At 45.1% G+C, this 18,797-nt stretch overlaps 1 protein-coding gene across 1 annotated transcript in view; it reads left to right on the top strand.

Moving 5' to 3' along the window:
- The window catches only part of LOC144761711 (kinesin-like protein KIF28), a 982,011-nt gene that overhangs the window by 65,476 nt on the left and 897,738 nt on the right, over positions 1–18,797 (top strand). Inside the window, exon 4 of the mRNA XM_078646973.1 lies at positions 17,248–17,472. Within this exon, the coding sequence (XP_078503099.1) occupies positions 17,248–17,472 (225 nt within the window). The remainder of the gene's footprint in view (positions 1–17,247; positions 17,473–18,797) is intronic.

The raw sequence follows: 18,797 nt of genomic DNA, 5'->3' as shown, positions 1-18,797 counted from the left end.
GCCTGGGACTCACGTCTGAGCATCCCCAGTACACTTAGAGCGGTAATTGTAAACACAACAGTGATGGACAGAATGTGGATCAATGTCACACATTCACCCCAGTCCAAAGATCTGGGCCCAAATCCATCGTTTTTCCACTACACACCACCCTGGGTTAGACAATGGCGATATGCAAATCAGCGCTGACCCTGTGCCCCATGGGAACAGTCCAGTCCGAACTACAAAAGCCATGTCCTTCCCAGAACGGAAACAAGCATCCGAGGACCGGCCCGGTTTCGAGGTAACACCTCTCATCAGCCCGGCTAGCTTGATTCCAGTGGTGTGGAGTGCCTGGGACTCACGTCTGAGCATCCCCAGTACACTTAGAGCGGTAATTGTAAACACAACAGTGATGGACAGAATGTGGATCAATGTCACACATTCACCCCAGTCCAAAGATCTGGGCCCAAATCCATCGTTTTTCCACTCCACACCACCCTGGGTTAGACAATGGCGATATGCAAATCAGCGCTGACCCTGTGCCCCATGGGAACAGTCCAGTCCGAACTACAAAAGCCATGTCCTTCCCAGAACGGAAACAAGCATCCGAGGACCGGCCCGGTTTCGAGGTAACACCTCTCATCAGCCCGGCTAGCTTGATTCCAGTGGTGTGGAGTGCCTGGGACTCACGTCTGAGCATCCCCAGTACACTTAGAGCGGTAATTGTAAACACAACAGTGATGGACAGAATGTGGATCAATGTCACACATTCACCCCAGTCCAAAGATCTGGGCCCAAATCCATCGTTTTTCCACTCCACACCACCCTGGGTTAGACAATGGCGATATGCAAATCAGCGCTGACCCTGTGCCCCATGGGAACAGTCCAGTCCGAACTACAAAAGCCATGTCCTTCCCAGAACGGAAACAAGCATCCGAGGACCGGCCCGGTTTCGAGGTAACACCTCTCATCAGCCCGGCTAGCTTGATTCCAGTGGTGTGGAGTGCCTGGGACTCACGTCTGAGCATCCCCAGTACACTTAGAGCGGTAATTGTAAACACAACAGTGATGGACAGAATGTGGATCAATGTCACACATTCACCCCAGTCCAAAGATCTGGGCCCAAATCCATCGTTTTTCCACTCCACACCACCCTGGGTTAGACAATGGCGATATGCAAATCAGCGCTGACCCTGTGCCCCATGGGAACAGTCCAGTCCGAACTACAAAAGCCATGTCCTTCCCAGAACGGAAACAAGCATCCGAGGACCGGCCCGGTTTCGAGGTAACACCTCTCATCAGCCCGGCTAGCTTGATTCCAGTGGTGTGGAGTGCCTGGGACTCACGTCTGAGCATCCCCAGTACACTTAGAGCGGTAATTGTAAACACAACAGTGATGGACAGAATGTGGATCAATGTCACACATTCACCCCAGTCCAAAGATCTGGGCCCAAATCCATCGTTTTTCCACTCCACACCACCCTGGGTTAGACAATGGCGATATGCAAATCAGCGCTGACCCTGTGCCCCATGGGAACAGTCCAGTCCGAACTACAAAAGCCATGTCCTTCCCAGAACGGAAACAAGCATCCGAGGACCGGCCCGGTTTCGAGGTAACACCTCTCATCAGCCCGGCTAGCTTGATTCCAGTGGTGTGGAGTGCCTGGGACTCACGTCTGAGCATCCCCAGTACACTTAGAGCGGTAATTGTAAACACAACAGTGATGGACAGAATGTGGATCAATGTCACACATTCACCCCAGTCCAAAGATCTGGGCCCAAATCCATCGTTTTTCCACTCCACACCACCCTGGGTTAGACAATGGCGATATGCAAATCAGCGCTGACCCTGTGCCCCATGGGAACAGTCCAGTCCGAACTACAAAAGCCATGTCCTTCCCAGAACGGAAACAAGCATCCGAGGACCGGCCCGGTTTCGAGGTAACACCTCTCATCAGCCCGGCTAGCTTGATTCCAGTGGTGTGGAGTGCCTGGGACTCACGTCTGAGCATCCCCAGTACACTTAGAGCGGTAATTGTAAACACAACAGTGATGGACAGAATGTGGATCAATGTCACACATTCACCCCAGTCCAAAGATCTGGGCCCAAATCCATCGTTTTTCCACTCCACACCACCCTGGGTTAGACAATGGCGATATGCAAATCAGCGCTGACCCTGTGCCCCATGGGAACAGTCCAGTCCGAACTACAAAAGCCATGTCCTTCCCAGAACGGAAACAAGCATCCGAGGACCGGCCCGGTTTCGAGGTAACACCTCTCATCAGCCCGGCTAGCTTGATTCCAGTGGTGTGGAGTGCCTGGGACTCACGTCTGAGCATCCCCAGTACACTTAGAGCGGTAATTGTAAACACAACAGTGATGGACAGAATGTGGATCAATGTCACACATTCACCCCAGTCCAAAGATCTGGGCCCAAATCCATCGTTTTTCCACTCCACACCACCCTGGGTTAGACAATGGCGATATGCAAATCAGCGCTGACCCTGTGCCCCATGGGAACAGTCCAGTCCGAACTACAAAAGCCATGTCCTTCCCAGAACGGAAACAAGCATCCGAGGACCGGCCCGGTTTCGAGGTAACACCTCTCATCAGCCCGGCTAGCTTGATTCCAGTGGTGTGGAGTGCCTGGGACTCACGTCTGAGCATCCCCAGTACACTTAGAGCGGTAATTGTAAACACAACAGTGATGGACAGAATGTGGATCAATGTCACACATTCACCCCAGTCCAAAGATCTGGGCCCAAATCCATCGTTTTTCCACTCCACACCACCCTGGGTTAGACAATGGCGATATGCAAATCAGCGCTGACCCTGTGCCCCATGGGAACAGTCCAGTCCGAACTACAAAAGCCATGTCCTTCCCAGAACGGAAACAAGCATCCGAGGACCGGCCCGGTTTCGAGGTAACACCTCTCATCAGCCCGGCTAGCTTGATTCCAGTGGTGTGGAGTGCCTGGGACTCACGTCTGAGCATCCCCAGTACACTTAGAGCGGTAATTGTAAACACAACAGTGATGGACAGAATGTGGATCAATGTCACACATTCACCCCAGTCCAAAGATCTGGGCCCAAATCCATCGTTTTTCCACTCCACACCACCCTGGGTTAGACAATGGCGATATGCAAATCAGCGCTGACCCTGTGCCCCATGGGAACAGTTCAGTCCGAACTACAAAAGCCATGTCCTTCCCAGAACGGAAACAAGCATCCGAGGACCGGCCCGGTTTCGAGGTAACACCTCTCATCAGCCCGGCTAGCTTGATTCCAGTGGTGTGGAGTGCCTGGGACTCACGTCTGAGCATCCCCAGTACACTTAGAGCGGTAATTGTAAACACAACAGTGATGGACAGAATGTGGATCAATGTCACACATTCACCCCAGTCCAAAGATCTGGGCCCAAATCCATCGTTTTTCCACTCCACACCACCCTGGGTTAGACAATGGCGATATGCAAATCAGCGCTGACCCTGTGCCCCATGGGAACAGTCCAGTCCGAACTACAAAAGCCATGTCCTTCCCAGAACGGAAACAAGCATCCGAGGACCGGCCCGGTTTCGAGGTAACACCTCTCATCAGCCCGGCTAGCTTGATTCCAGTGGTGTGGAGTGCCTGGGACTCACGTCTGAGCATCCCCAGTACACTTAGAGCGGTAATTGTAAACACAACAGTGATGGACAGAATGTGGATCAATGTCACACATTCACCCCAGTCCAAAGATCTGGGCCCAAATCCATCGTTTTTCCACTCCACACCACCCTGGGTTAGACAATGGCGATATGCAAATCAGCGCTGACCCTGTGCCCCATGGGAACAGTCCAGTCCGAACTACAAAAGCCATGTCCTTCCCAGAACGGAAACAAGCATCCGAGGACCGGCCCGGTTTCGAGGTAACACCTCTCATCAGCCCGGCTAGCTTGATTCCAGTGGTGTGGAGTGCCTGGGACTCACGTCTGAGCATCCCCAGTACACTTAGAGCGGTAATTGTAAACACAACAGTGATGGACAGAATGTGGATCAATGTCACACATTCACCCCAGTCCAAAGATCTGGGCCCAAATCCATCGTTTTTCCACTCCACACCACCCTGGGTTAGACAATGGCGATATGCAAATCAGCGCTGACCCTGTGCCCCATGGGAACAGTCCAGTCCGAACTACAAAAGCCATGTCCTTCCCAGAACGGAAACAAGCATCCGAGGACCGGCCCGGTTTCGAGGTAACACCTCTCATCAGCCCGGCTAGCTTGATTCCAGTGGATTTGGGCCCAGATCTTTTGACTGGGGGAGTGTGTGACATTGATCCACATTCAGTCCATCACTTGTTGTTTTTTGCAAGTATAGATTTTATGTCCGATATATTTACCTTTCGCCCCTTGATTAGATGGACTTAATTCTGGTCGAATTTAGCTATTGAGTTTAATAGAGTCATTTTGAGAGTTTTTTTCATTAGAAGGGGCTTGGGAGGATTCCCTGTTTACAGTGTGTTAAGACCATTTTTATGAGCTTGGGGCGTCCTGAATTGTTTCATCACCCTTTGTCCATTAATAACATCCGAAAAAGAGCTTTCTCAGATATCAATAGTTTGAATAAATCTACTGTGCATGCACATGTCCTAGTCACTACTATACTATTGATTGACCCTTCTCTTATTGTTGTTACCAGTGTGAGTAATAGATTCATCCTTACCAAGTTTAGATTAAATCTATTGCACAGTCTTCTGGCATTTCCCAAAGGGTGAGACCAGCTGAAAAGCCAGGGACCATTTTGATGTGATATGTTTTAGGGCCAGGCCGCGTTGCACTTTACTTTGTTTTGTTATTTTTATGCTGCTCTATGTATTAAGTTAATTTCACCTCTGTTAAAAAATATGGCATCTTACACAGGCCAGCCTTGACCTTTCTTTTTTATCAATGTTTTTTTCTGAGCAAATCAGTTATTTATTGCCTTCTTCCATCTGCACTGTGAGAAAAAGGACTTTAATGGATGTTGAATTGTTTTATGTGTATATGCTTTTGTGGTCTTTAACTAGACCATAGTAAAGTTATTTTGATGATGATGAATATTCTTGTGCACAATTTTATTGCAACTTTGAAATGTGAGAAGTTCTTGAATAACATATTATGAAAAACTCCACACATATTTGAGGACTGATTGGAGGAACACATGTCTAACAGTAGACTAATTTAAGAAGAAAATGACTTGCATTAGATAATTTTCCTCAAGCTAGTGCCCATGCTGAAATGCAGCTAGAATTTTGAATGCAACACATGCACGCTATACCTCCAACCTACCAGCTACCCAGATCAGCAGCGTCTATGCATGATTGGCTTTAGCGCTGGTGGCACCTGTGTGACCATCTTTTCCGGCGCCACCCCATACGACCTTTTTCTCCATGGATTTCCGCACTACCTCCCTCCAAAAATGCCCCTTATCTCTCCATAGCCCTTACATGCATTTTGTTTGTTCATAGCACTATTATATCAGTGTACTTTACATCACAGGTAAACTATACAAAGACAGCAAAACATACATGTGTAAATCAAACTTCAGGAAATGCTGCTTAAGACAATGAAGATTCATTTACACGGTGTGCTTGGTCTTAAGAAGCGCAAACTTAGGATTTGAAACGTACCATGGTGGTTGGCTTTACTAGGAATGTATTTCGATCCAAGATCAATCCTTTTTAGCAACCTTACGATAATAAAAGAGTGGAGAAAAACATACTATTCTAACATATATCATGCAGCTCTTTAACGACAGTTCATAGGTCACTGCGCTACATTAGGATTGTAACTTATGAACTGCAAGTAAAAGAGGATTGCTTTGACAAAAACAGTAACCCACTAAGCTATCTACATAAACACAGTTTTGTGCTCTGCATGTTACACATTCTTTGCAGCAGGCGTATAAATCCTCTCCACTACTTTATGATGAGTCAACATTGCCACTAGAGAAAACTATCCGTCTTTAGCCGGAACATTAATCACCAGCATTAGGTTGAAATTTTTATTGTTGTCTGAAACCTGCTGGACACACAAGGAACTCAGGAGCAGATCCTTTTAAACAGATAAGCTATTTCCTAATATAGCACCCCCCAAACTCAGCGCCAGTTGCAGGTGCACAAGTCTCACCGCCCTAGGCCAGCCTTGAGGCCTCCGCTCCCTTTGTGGAAGACCTCTGGCCATATTATTGTGGAGCAGTTTGGCAAAGGGGCATGTGTTGTTTTAGCTTTGCTCAGCAAACCATTTTGCATTTCAGAAGCATACCCCTGAAGCAGGGGCTTGGTTCAGAAAAAAGAAAAAACAAACAAACGGCACTGTAGCTTTCTTTTTTTTTTTTTTTTTTTTCAGTTCAAAGAATTTTATTGAAAGAAATGCATGATAAAGTACAAAAATGAACAGGTACCGTAGGGAAAGGAGAGGGGGGAGAAAAGGGAAGGGGAATTATACGATGAAAAAATAGTACAAGAATATAGGAGCAATACAATGGGGCAGAAGGAATACATGGTATAAAAACAAATCATGGAAAATCAGGAATATACAATACAAGAAAATGCTTTCTGAGTTTTCCTTCAGTGCAGGAGGGATGAAATGAAATGAATTTGTACTTGTAAAGCGCACTGATACCCCAACTGGGGTTTCCTGGCGCTGTAACGCATACCGCTGTGGAACCCTTCCTGGCTTTTCCCTGTGAAATGTCCACTCCTGGGCACCCCAAAGGTGAAGCCAGGCATCCCAGCGCTGTTGGGGCCGTTGTGGAGATTAAGCAAGGGACCCATGATTAGAATGATTAGAATAGGCACCGAGACGAGAATTATCAGGTCCAAGGAAATTGAGCCCAAGACTCGGCCAAGGCGGGAATTGAACCCTGGTCCCAGGCCAGACCTCTGCATCAGGGTCTGCCGCTCTAACCATTGAGCCACACTTCTCCATGATAGGGATGGGGTTAACTGCCATTGTTTTCAGTTTGGAATTGCCAGTATCTTTCTGCTTGTAGCAGATTTATCTGGATTTATGAGGTCCCACTCAAGCCTAAAATGTCCCAGGTAAATACCATAATTTGAAACGAGTCCAGTATGAATGCCTTTTCAGTTTCACACATAGGGCCTGATTACGTCAGGCAGAGAGGTCCTCCTGTCAGTGATACTGTTTTGCCCACTCACATCTGGCCTGGTGTTTGTGCACCTTTGATTAATGGTTGTGGGAGCACTAGGTCTAATTTTAGTAAAATCAAATGCAAATCAGTGTCAGGGGTTTCACCTGGTCCTCATCCAAAACCCAACAACATCACATGGGAGCATGGAACACTTCCCAAATTGTGCTAAAGCCTGTTGTGCCCCCCAAGGCCTCAACACCCCTTTCCCTGACAAACAGCAATTATTTGGCTCCCATTTACTACCCGCTCAATGTAGACCTTATTTTGTCGCTTGGACAAGCACATGGCAAAACTAAATGCTGGCTAACCCCAAGCTTTGGGCAAAAGTACAGCCTGGGGCCGACCCAACCCACTCACCTGCACCAACAGCACTCAGCTCATCCTCACCCCTCACTGACTTGCACAACACCACCAGGACCAACCTCATCGTCTGCATGTCCAATATGGCTAGCTGGATGAATATTGACTGCCTCATACTCAACACGGACAAAATAGAGATTCTAATCTTCGAAAATTAGAACTTCTACTGAGACACCTCCTGGTGGCCATCCGACCTGGGTCCCAAGCCAACACCCCATAGACAATGCTAGAAATCTTGGCATCATTCTTGCTGACAAACTCCCAATTGACAACCAGGTCAACGTCGTGATCACCAATGGTGACTCCTCCTCTAGAGTGTTGTCCCACTGCTATTTCAGCAGTGCAAAAAATAAAAAACAAATGATAATAACATGACATTATCATTTTCTTTTTCTATGCGGATCGGGCATGACGCCAGAGCAGGGCCGGACAAACCGTCATGCACACTTGGCATGTTCTCCATTGGGCTGTTTTGCACAGCCTCATGGAGAACATGCCCAGCCTCCCCAGGCACTGCCTGAGCATTCCACACTCTCCCAGCCAATCATAACACTGCAGGAGCAGCGTCCTGATTGGCTGGGAGAGTGTGGAAGCCTAGATTCTTCTGGTGCTTCCGGCAGACAGAGGAGAGGTATGTGGCGACCGGAGAGGCATGCAGCGGTGCAGCGGAGAAGGCAAGTTCATTTTTGCAATTTTTCTTAATCCCATCTCACCACCACGATTCCGAGCTAGCCGCCACTGGTGATCGCATCCTGCTTCGTCATCCTTAGAATGCTCTGCAAGATCTTCAAATGGCTACCCACACACACAAGATGCATGTTTATCCAAACCCTCATCTCCACCAGACTCGACCACGGTAATGCACTCTCCGTCGGCATCTCGAACCAACTCAAATAAAGACTCTAGACCGTTCTAAACATTGCCATCAGACTCATCCTAGACATCACTAGAAGAGGCCACATCACTCCCATCCTCACTGAACGTCACTGGCTACTCATCCAGAAACGTTGGAGATTCAAGCTGCTCATCCACGCCTACAAGACCCACTACAACACATGACCAACTCCAACTCTACCATCCCTTCAAACAACTATGCTCCACCTCTCTCTTCCTCGCACAAATCCCGAGCATCCGCAGAAGCAAGACCGGATGGCGCTCCTTCTCCTTCATCACTGCGAAAAACTGGAATGAACTTCCTCAACAAATCAGAAGTACCACACCACTCCTTAAATTTCGCAAGAAGCTGAAGACATGACTGTTCAACTAGGAACATAGCAGGTGGTAGAGTGCAGTGTAAATTAAACCACCATTGTATTTCATAGAGAAGGCCTTTTATCTCTAATGGAAGATCTTCTGGGTTTCGTATCCTTTGTCATCAAACCGTATATCCCCCACACAAGGGTATGGTTCCTCCCCATTGGTTTCAGCTTATTTTCTCAGCAGATCACCTCTTTGCCACTCAAACGCAATAAATGCCATTTCAAATGCTCTGCCCTAAAGGCTTTGGCCTATCTGACATACTCCTACGATAACCTACTGGTAGATGCTGTTCAATGTTGACAGGAGGTCTCCGAGAAGCAGCAAAGCCATTCCACCCTACCCTTTTAAACAAATTAGGCATGCCAATACAAAGAGAAGAGTGCCAGAGCCTATATTAAATGCTATGTACTGGTCTGATTAAAAATGACCTAAGAAAAAGGTTCATAATATAATACAGAAGTTGTACCAACATACATATTTCGGCCACATGTGTAACGTTGGGAGATGGGAAATTGGAGGTTAATTTATATATCTTTTGAGTTTTGGGTGAATTCAAACAGGAGGGTGGGCATTTACGCAGACTTGGAGCCAATAAAAACTTTGTAACCATACATACTCAGTTGAAAGATGAATGACACTTCACAGTATGTGTGGGCTTATAGCTTAATTTATAAAGGTTTGAGTGATAAATTCATGGAGGCCGACTCGCAAAAGTTTTCTTATGAAAGATCGTGTCTTAGTGTTGCCTTAAATGTTAGTTACATTTGAATAGCCAAATTATTTCTATGAGCAGTTTCCAGGAGGAAGGCACACTACGCCTGTCTCACTCCTAGAAATTCATGAATGCATTGCATGTAAGCCTGGAGTAAGACACCCCTACTCATAGAAAAAGGTTTGGGAATCAGGTCCTCGCTTTATTCTTTACTCTGACTTTCTTTGCCGTCCTCAAGTGTGTATGTGTGCCTGTCCAGAGTTTCCTCCTGCTTCATGTTATTTTCCAGAATGAACCATGACCCTTTCATATTCTGGAGCCGGTTGAAGAGAGACTGTCAGGAGATGCTCATTTCCTGTTAAGAAGTGCTTTGAGAGCATCTTGCTGAACATAAGATAACGTTTGACTAGCACCTAGAGATCGACATAGGCTCCATTTCTTTTACATTCCACAACCATAATGCACATTTGTCTTTTGACAAGTAGATGAATGGTAAGATCTGACACAGCTCCACACCACTCTGGCTTGCCAATAGGGTAGGCCCCTCACGTAGGCCTTACCACACTTCTATTATGGGCGGCCACTGATTGGTCCACAGAAATAAAGCCCTCTCCAAAGCCAGTGTAAATCTTACTCAATACGGTAGATGTTACCTATTGTAAATCTGGGATGGTCAAAACAAAGAAAAAAAATGCTACTGAGCAGATCCGTATGAATTGATATAGCCTGCATCATCAACTTTGCTTATATCACTAGGCCTGGGTGAAATGTTTGTTACATTAGTATAATCTTGCGTAATTTCTCCTCATTATTGTTGCAAAATAATGCTACTATGCCACTTCATGCAATTATGTACTGCACTCATAAAAAATGTAGCACAATTATATATAAGTATCAACAACAAGAGAGTCAGCGTTACACAGTCACTCCTGTACCCCTATATTAAGTTTACAAAACAACGAAAGAGTGACTATACAAATGTGAAAGGTAATTTTTTGAATTTTTTTCAAAAACTATAAGAACAAAAAACCTTTTGTTCCTACAGTAAAAAATAATAATATTAAGGTGAGGCAAAAACAAAAACTGAATATTACCATACCCAAGTGAAAAGAAAAATCATTTTCTTTTAAAAAGAACCCTCACTCACCACTAATTGGTGACATGCTTCATCATTGGGTTCCCGCTGGGGTTACCGAATGTCCCCCCAGCGTGCTACTACTCCTGTTTACAGCGGAGCTGGATCTTTGATGTGTGCAAACAGAGAAAAAACTTATTAGGTGTTATTAAACTGTGTGTGATGTTAAAAAATGCAAAGTTGTAACCTATATAAACTTTAATAGAGGCCAACCTGCATTGGATTAAAAAGAGTGAAAAAGCGGACTACTCAGGGTTTTATTAATTGAAACCCGTGTCCTCTTATGTGAGTGGTCAACATGTTTCTGCTTCCTTCAGCTTTGTCGCTAAGCATTCGTCAGGACCTAATTATAATCCTCCGGTGGTATGCACGCACTAAGGTGCACCCTCCCATAGGATCTATGGGCCAGATGTAGGTGTCCAAATACCGGTCGGAAACGGCTGAAAATACCGATTTTCGGGCGTTTCCGACCAGTATTTGGTCATTGGTTTGTAGGGCTTTGAAAAACATACAGATTCGGTAATTTTACCGAATCGGTAATTTGACCAACTCGGTAAAATTACCGATTGTGTAAAATTACAGAATCGGTAAATTTTACCGATTCGGTAAATTTACCGATCGGTAAAATTACCGAATCTGTATTTTCCTATGTAGGTAGCACTTTTTACATTGCTACAGGGCCTTTAGGATTCGTTATTTACCATGCAATACAATTGCATGGTAAATTACGAATTCTTGTGTACATGCACATCTGTGCATGTACACCTGTGCCATGTGGCACACAGACATGCCCTAAGGGCATGTATGTGTGCCACATGGCGCACAAGCCAGTTACAGGGGTGCAACAGGGTGTCAAAGTGACACCCTGCCCCCCTTTGCAATTCGGTATTTTTACTGATTCTGTAAATACCGAATCGGTATTTGCTATTAAATCCTATGGGCTTCAAGGCCCATAGGATTCAATAGCAAATACCGATTCGGTATTTACAGAATCGGTAAATACCGAATCTTACCGAATCGGTAAAAATTACCGATTTTTTATCTACATCTGAGTTACCGATTCATAAATACCGAATCGGTAAAATTCGGTATTTATGAATCTGTAATTTAGATTTACCTACATCTAGCCCTAAATGTGAAAAATTATTCAGAAAGTACTCACGGATACTACCCGTGGGGGCTCACCAGACTTCTCTGGGGCCCCTATCCTGTAAAAAACGGGAGAAAAACAAGAAGTGATACAACGTACAAGCACACAACATGCAACACATTGTCATGATTCGTTATTCACAAACATTCCCAATCCGTTTGGTGTTTTTTTGTCATGCTGCGTATTTATCCTTCACCGTATTATACTCCCTGTGGCAATTCCAAAATTATTTCTGCCTCTTGATGTGCTGAAACCCATAGCGCCATATAACCTGATGGTGCCGGGTAAACTTTCCCGCTTCCTCCGGGAACACAAGTTAATTGCTTTAATCTTTCAAAAGGGTACCTCATGGCCGAAGGGAGAAACATGCTCCTGTATCCCTGGCCCCAGTCCCAAAAATCTGGAATAGGAAAAAAGTTGTGCCCGCTCCTCATAAAAGCAGTCGATAACCATATGGTTGTGACTGAGTTAAAAACATGGAAGATAGTGGCCAAACAAAAAACACTTACTGTGTTAAGAGCGTGATCTCACTACATGAGCTCAAGCGGTAAGGGTTATCTTCACGCCGTGCTCCATCTGCACATGGAAATCATAGCAAGACCAAAGAAAAGTTAATAATGTTTCAAAAGAAAACACGGTTTCACAAAACAGTGGTAGACAAAGCTTACTTGTTAGCAGGCGACTCCCCGTGGGCTACCTAAATGCAGCGCTACCGCTGGCCCGAATGACGAGCGTATGGTCAAATGGTGCAACTATTATTCAGGAAGTAGCAGTCAGGTGAGTCTGTTAATTCCAATGACGCAGAACGCGTCTGCCTACATAAAATTAAAGGGGACGCTCGACATTTAGCCGGCTCCTGTGTTCGAGTCCTCCCATTACCAAACACCTATACACATAAAAATGTTCCTATATGTAGAATCACAATATAAGTGTAACAATATGAACAGTGTTGTAATTACAAAGTGGGGGCAAAAAGAGTTAATAAAGAAGAATAACGCCACCAACGCTGTTATGTAATCCTTTGTAGATCATTGAGAACTTTCTCTTTCATTTAAAACGAGGATCTTTGTATTAGGTAAGCAGGGGGAACAAACAAACTGTGACATACAAACTCGTTTACCCACTAATGATCTGTTTCACTGTCACTCTGTAACCTGCCTTTACTTCCCAAGTGTCACATATCTCGTGTTTAAAATCGTTATCTCGCTAGCAGGGTCTCTGTATTTGTTCGTGTCTAACTATAATCCTTCTACTCAAGGGTGGATGCTAGACCCCTGTTGTTCCCCTTCGGATAATCCCTGAAGTAATATGTAATTAATGCAACAGTAGGTATTTTGTAAGTGGTGAGTAGTCACAGTGTTGCTCAGTGGGCCAGGTGCACTGGTATGTCTTCAGGCATCAGCGTCTCATTACTTTTCCCCAGGGGATATCATCATTTAGGCCCTTCTGATGGGACACCAAATGATATATCCACCTCTGCTCTTTTTCGAATAGTCTTTTTTCAGTGCCCACACTCAAGTGTTCAATTATAGTCCACTGCATATCATTCGGTGTATGTTTCCTGTCTAGGAAATGAGTTGTGAGTTTTGTAGTACTTCTCTGGCAACGGATATTACTGCGATGTTCGCAAATCCTCAACTTTATGCGTCTCGTCGTCATGCCTACATATTGTAGGCCGCACGGGCATGTTATCAGATAAATCACATTGCTCATGTTGCAGTTCGTATGGCTACGCTGCTCCCACTGTTTCCCGGGCTCAATATTCAGTGTTTTCGTGTGGGTGGTCAAGTGGCAGATGTTACAATTCCCACATGGGAAATGTCCAGTAACTGCAGGGAGGCCCCATGCATTCAGAACCGTAGCCTCCTGTCTTTTCTGTGGACTTCTTGGGCGTGTATGGACTAATGAGTCTTTCAGACTCATTGCTCTTCTATAAGAGAAGAGGGGTTTGTCCCAATCATGTCTGTTACTAGTCAAAATCTTCCAGTGCTTAGTAATACATCGGCTCACTGCATTTGACACTGGATTATAAGTAGTAACACATGTCAGGGGGACCTCAGTGGTACTCTCTTTGGGATAATTCTCAAGAAGGGCATCCCTATGTTGGTTCAATGCTCTCTTTCGACTTTTTTTCAAGATTTTCTTCGGGTAGCCTCTTAATTGTAATTTTGTTGTTAAATCATCTGCTTGTTTTTTGAAATCTGCTATTTCACTGCAATTCCTCCTTATGCGGAGATACTGCCCATATGGGAGATTCTCCCTCAGGGAGCGCGGATGAAAGCTTGAGAAATGCAGTAAATTATTCTTGGAAGTTGGTTTGTAATAAGTCTTAGTCTGAATCTGATCCTCTCGTTTGTTGATGGTTACATCTAGGAAGGTGATACTGTCCACCGCGTGGTCCTGTGTAAATTTGAGATTCGGGTTGCACGTGTTGATCCAGTCGAAGAAGGAGAATAAAATATTCTCTTCGCCCTTCCAAACCATTAGCACGTCATCGATATAACGCTGCCAAAGAATAATATTGGCAGCGTAAGGGTTATCGGGAGTCAGTATGAATTTACATTCAAAATTGTAAACATACAGTCCCGCTACCGAAGGGGCAAAGGTACTGCCCATCGATGTACCCGTTGCCTGGAGGTAGATATTGCCCTCATATTCAAAGAAATTTTTCTTGAGTGCCAAAGTAGCACAGTCGACCACGAAAGAACGTGTGGTTACATAGTCCCAAGTGGTTTGTTCCAGAGCCTCCCTTAAAACCTTGATGGTTTCATCCTGGGGGATGCAGGTGTAAAGGCTTTCGATGTCCAAATTTACCAAAAAAACAGGGTTCTTCCGGCATATTAGTTGTTTTCAACATTGACAGAAGACTCTTTGTATCTTTAATGTATGTGCTGGTTGATTCAATTATTGGTCTTAAAAAGAAATCAACATATTTTGATAAAGGTTCCAACAAAGAACCTATTCCCGAGACGATAGGTCGTCCCGGGGGTGGCAATACATTTTTATGCGTTTTTGGTAATATGTAAAAGTATGGCACTTTCTCTTCTGATGCCATTAGAAAATCTGATTCTCGTTTAGTGATCAGGCCATCTCTCTCAGCTGTAGATACCAACTCATAAATTTCTGCACGAAGGTTAGTGGAGGGATCTTCCCTCAGAAGTACATAATTGTTGGTGATATTCAGTAGTCGTTTGCACTCTCTATCGTACTCCTTCTTATCTTGGATGACTACCCCACCTCCTTATCTGCACTCTTGATGACTATTTGAGTGTTCTGCTGAAGGGATTGGATGGCTTGAAATTCCCTGGCCGTCAGGTTTTTGAACGGGGCTGGTTCTTCTAAAGCTTCCACCTCATGGAAGACTGCCTGTTCAAAGGCAAAAATTTCAGGTGGTATTGAATGTAATGGTGGCATAAAGTATGATTTGAGTTTAAAATCAGTGTCACTTTGGTTCATGTCAGACCGGTCATTTTCTTTTCTCTCAAAGAAACTTTTAAGCCGTAGTTTATGGAAAAACTCACTCAGTTCACATTGTAACTTGAAACGGTCCAGTCGAGGGGTGGGTATAAAACCCAAACCACAATTATATATGACAGCATATATAATGGCCCAAACCCGAGTGACTGCTGTTTGTAGTTGGTGTGATTTTTACACTCATTTATTTGCGCAAAATGTTTCCTCGCTTCCAAAATACATGCAAGGGCTCATTTCACGCTAAATTATAGTGCCAAATGCTGATTTTGTGTTTCCACCTAATTTTATGTAATTTTTCAATAATTTCACGTAATTGCCAAAAAGCTAATTATGCCAATTTCTGCCACTGGAACTTTTGGCATCAGTGCCATTTTTTGGGTGTTGGTGGAAAACAAAAAACTGCCAAAATCTGCCATCCGCCTTACAGTTTGAAGTACTATCCATGATATTGGTAGACTTCATTATTTCAGATTTAAATTATACACAATTTTTGTTTCCTAGAGAAATCTCTGTCTCAACCACAGCACAACTGTTTACATGCAGGTCCCACTGGGCGCTTATTGTAGTGCCCTCTACGCCCATGCCCCACCATTGCTCAGCTCCACTGTCCGGATACCTTCGCTAATGGGTTCCTGTTCATCAGGGTCAGTATTACGCAAAGTGCCCCGTTGGTTCAACGGGCATGCATGGCCACTTCATGCACCCCTGGGGGCACCTTGCTATTAAAAGGAAGAGCTGTGGCCCCTTTTATAATGATGATAGCTCTGGTACACATATAGCACCAGTGCTATCGTGAGAGGACTTTCCCTCATTTGTATGGGGGTGGCCCCCAAGCAAATGAGGGAATCACTTTTCCTCGCCGCCCACGCTGTACCACGGACATGGGTGTAGAGCAGTAGTGGCAGGTTCTGTGAAATAGTGACATTGGATGAGGTGTTGGGGGGACAAAATGTAAAAAAATAAAACTTGCTGCTGCGCCTTTCTGCTTCTCTTCTCGCAGACACAGGATCCCAGACTCCACTGCAGCCAAACCTGACGTTGTTCTCAGTTCATGATAGTAGCATCAGGATTGGCCTGAGCACACTGCATGCGCTTCCAGGGGGACTGCGAACCTGTGCCTGTTCTCTCCAACCCTGCAACGCAGCTTGGGTTGGAGACCGCTTCAATTAGGAGCTCTCCGGACAGAGTGCAGTGCCGTGGGTGCCCCCTGGAGCTTCCGGCTCCCCGTACCGCGTGGGCTGCGGGGGCCTGTGTTACTCCCCTGGTGCGCAGAACGGTTTGCCTGGCCTAAGATGGCCGACCAAATCGTTATGCTCACTGTTCACAGTGCACTACGACTCCTCTTGTCCCTGTCGTCCTCCAAGGCCCCACCCCAAAGACTCAGCAGGAAAGGCAAAATAGAACAATAATAACACTTTTATTATTGTTTTATTTTTCCTTTCCTGACGTTTTGAGGCAGCTGTTAGGGCGCGATGCTCGTCCGCATAGTGGACGAGCCGCGTCTGGTGTAGAGAGAAACGTGCGCTTTAGGAAGAGCACTGACAGTGCGCCACAAATGGTGCCCCCAGAGGGCAACCCTCTGTAGGGGGTAAAGAGGGCCATGTCAATCCCTCAGATGGGTGCTGCCTACACAGAGAAGCATGGAGAGGTTCGGAAGCAGCTGCTCCATATTTCATTGAATGTGCTGCCCACGGCAGCGTGAGTTCACGGCTGCCCTTGTGGCAGCGCTTTCATTGGAAAAGGGCACCATATCCCAGGCTCACCTTTTGAAAGGCGCGCCCTGGTGCAAGCAGTGAAAGTGAGCCTTATGTATAATACAGGCTCAGAAGAAAGATTTTTCAAATGTCGTAATTGAATCATATCTAGTAAGTGCAAGGCCGATTCTCCTTACTTGCAAAATTATTTTAGTGAATATACAAGGCAATTAAAGTTAACACTGTATTCCCAACTTGGTGATGTAGGAAGAATAGTTGATCTACATGAAATGTCCTTTTCGACCTAGGTAACAGATCTCCTATCTAAGACTAAGAAGGCTGGTGGTCTGAAGGTGCGGGAAGATCAGCAGCAAGGCTTTTATGTGGATGGCTTGAAGCTGGTGCCTTGTGAAAGCTATTCACAGATTGAGAGGCTTATGGAGCAAGGAGCTAAAATCAGAACCACCGCTTCAACCAGCATGAACGCGTCGAGCAGCCGATCCCACATGGTCATCACCATCCAGTTCAAGCAGGTAAATTAAACGCAACACAAGCAGGTATCCATAGGAGGGGCAACATTTGTACCTGTTAGTTTCGTGAGTTTCAATGCCTGTTTACCTATTGTAGTGATTTCTTTTCATTTTGCAATGATGTGGTGTATTGTACTACTGAATATCGACCTCCAGCATATCATCATATACGAATATGGAGGACAGAACAGAATATCAAGGGACAACGTATTGAAAGGTAAGTTCAGATAGGGAAGTATAGAATACTACTTCTAACTCCACATCTATGAAGATACATGTACAGCGTTGTTACATATATGTGGAGTTAGGTATAGAAATTCTAGACTAAGTGTCATTATTATTTTCCCCATATTCTGCCTTCAATATTCTGCTACCTTGACATTCGGGGTTCGATATTCAGGGTGCAAATCATATCAATGATGCGTGGACTGAGTGGGCATGGAGTAGGATGTTGAGTGTGGATTCTGGGAGAATTGTATGACTATCAGAGGATGTATGACATTACAACGCATGCTTTTACCACGCATGCTGTTACAACGCAGTTTTTACAACGCATGCTGTTACAACGCATAGCGCTTTGGGGTGCTGGATAGTGAATAGTTTAATTTACTATTCTAACTCCAGTCCCCGTGGATAGTAGGGAAGGTGTTGGATAGTAAATTAAATCTATTCCCTATCCTAGAGCGCCCCCCAGTGCAATGCGTTGTAATGGTTTTCGTTGTAAAACCTGCGTTGTAATAGCACTGCGTTGTAAAGGTTTTGTTGTAAAGGATGTTTCCCCTATCAGACTGTGGATGTAAATGAAGGGCCGAGCATGAAATAAAGAACTTATCACCAATCTGAATGGCTCTAGAATCTTGTGTGACGACATTGCCATCTAACTACAACATATGTATCTTTCAAGAAGCATTCTGAATGTGGATGTTGTCATTGTCCTCAGTCAAGTTCATCAAAGTCTCTTGCAGTAGCATAGGTCTTGTCGTCATCCTCACCTTTACTGCTTTCCACAGTGGAGGAATTGCTAACGTGCTGGCGGTCCAGGAATAGGGTTTATTTGTGCATCCTTTTGATGAAAAGTTTGTCTGTACCTTGCAAACATTTCGCCACAGGTGTCCATGACTATCTCGATTTCTCTCATCAAGCTCTTCTATGTAGATGCACCACAAAGCATATTGCTGCTCAAGGTTCATTGTGATTGCAGCCTCCAGTACAAACATTAAAGTCCAGTATAGGTTTTCCCAGAATACTAAGGGGCAGAGTGAAACATTTGCAGGCTCCTGAGCAGTTCAGACATATAATGCGGAGCACCGCATGAAGGGAAAATCCAA

Source organism: Lissotriton helveticus, chromosome 6 (genome assembly GCF_964261635.1).
Source record: "Lissotriton helveticus chromosome 6, aLisHel1.1, whole genome shotgun sequence".
NCBI lineage: Eukaryota > Metazoa > Chordata > Amphibia > Caudata > Salamandridae > Lissotriton > Lissotriton helveticus.
This window is presented reverse-complemented; position numbering and strand designations above follow the sequence as displayed.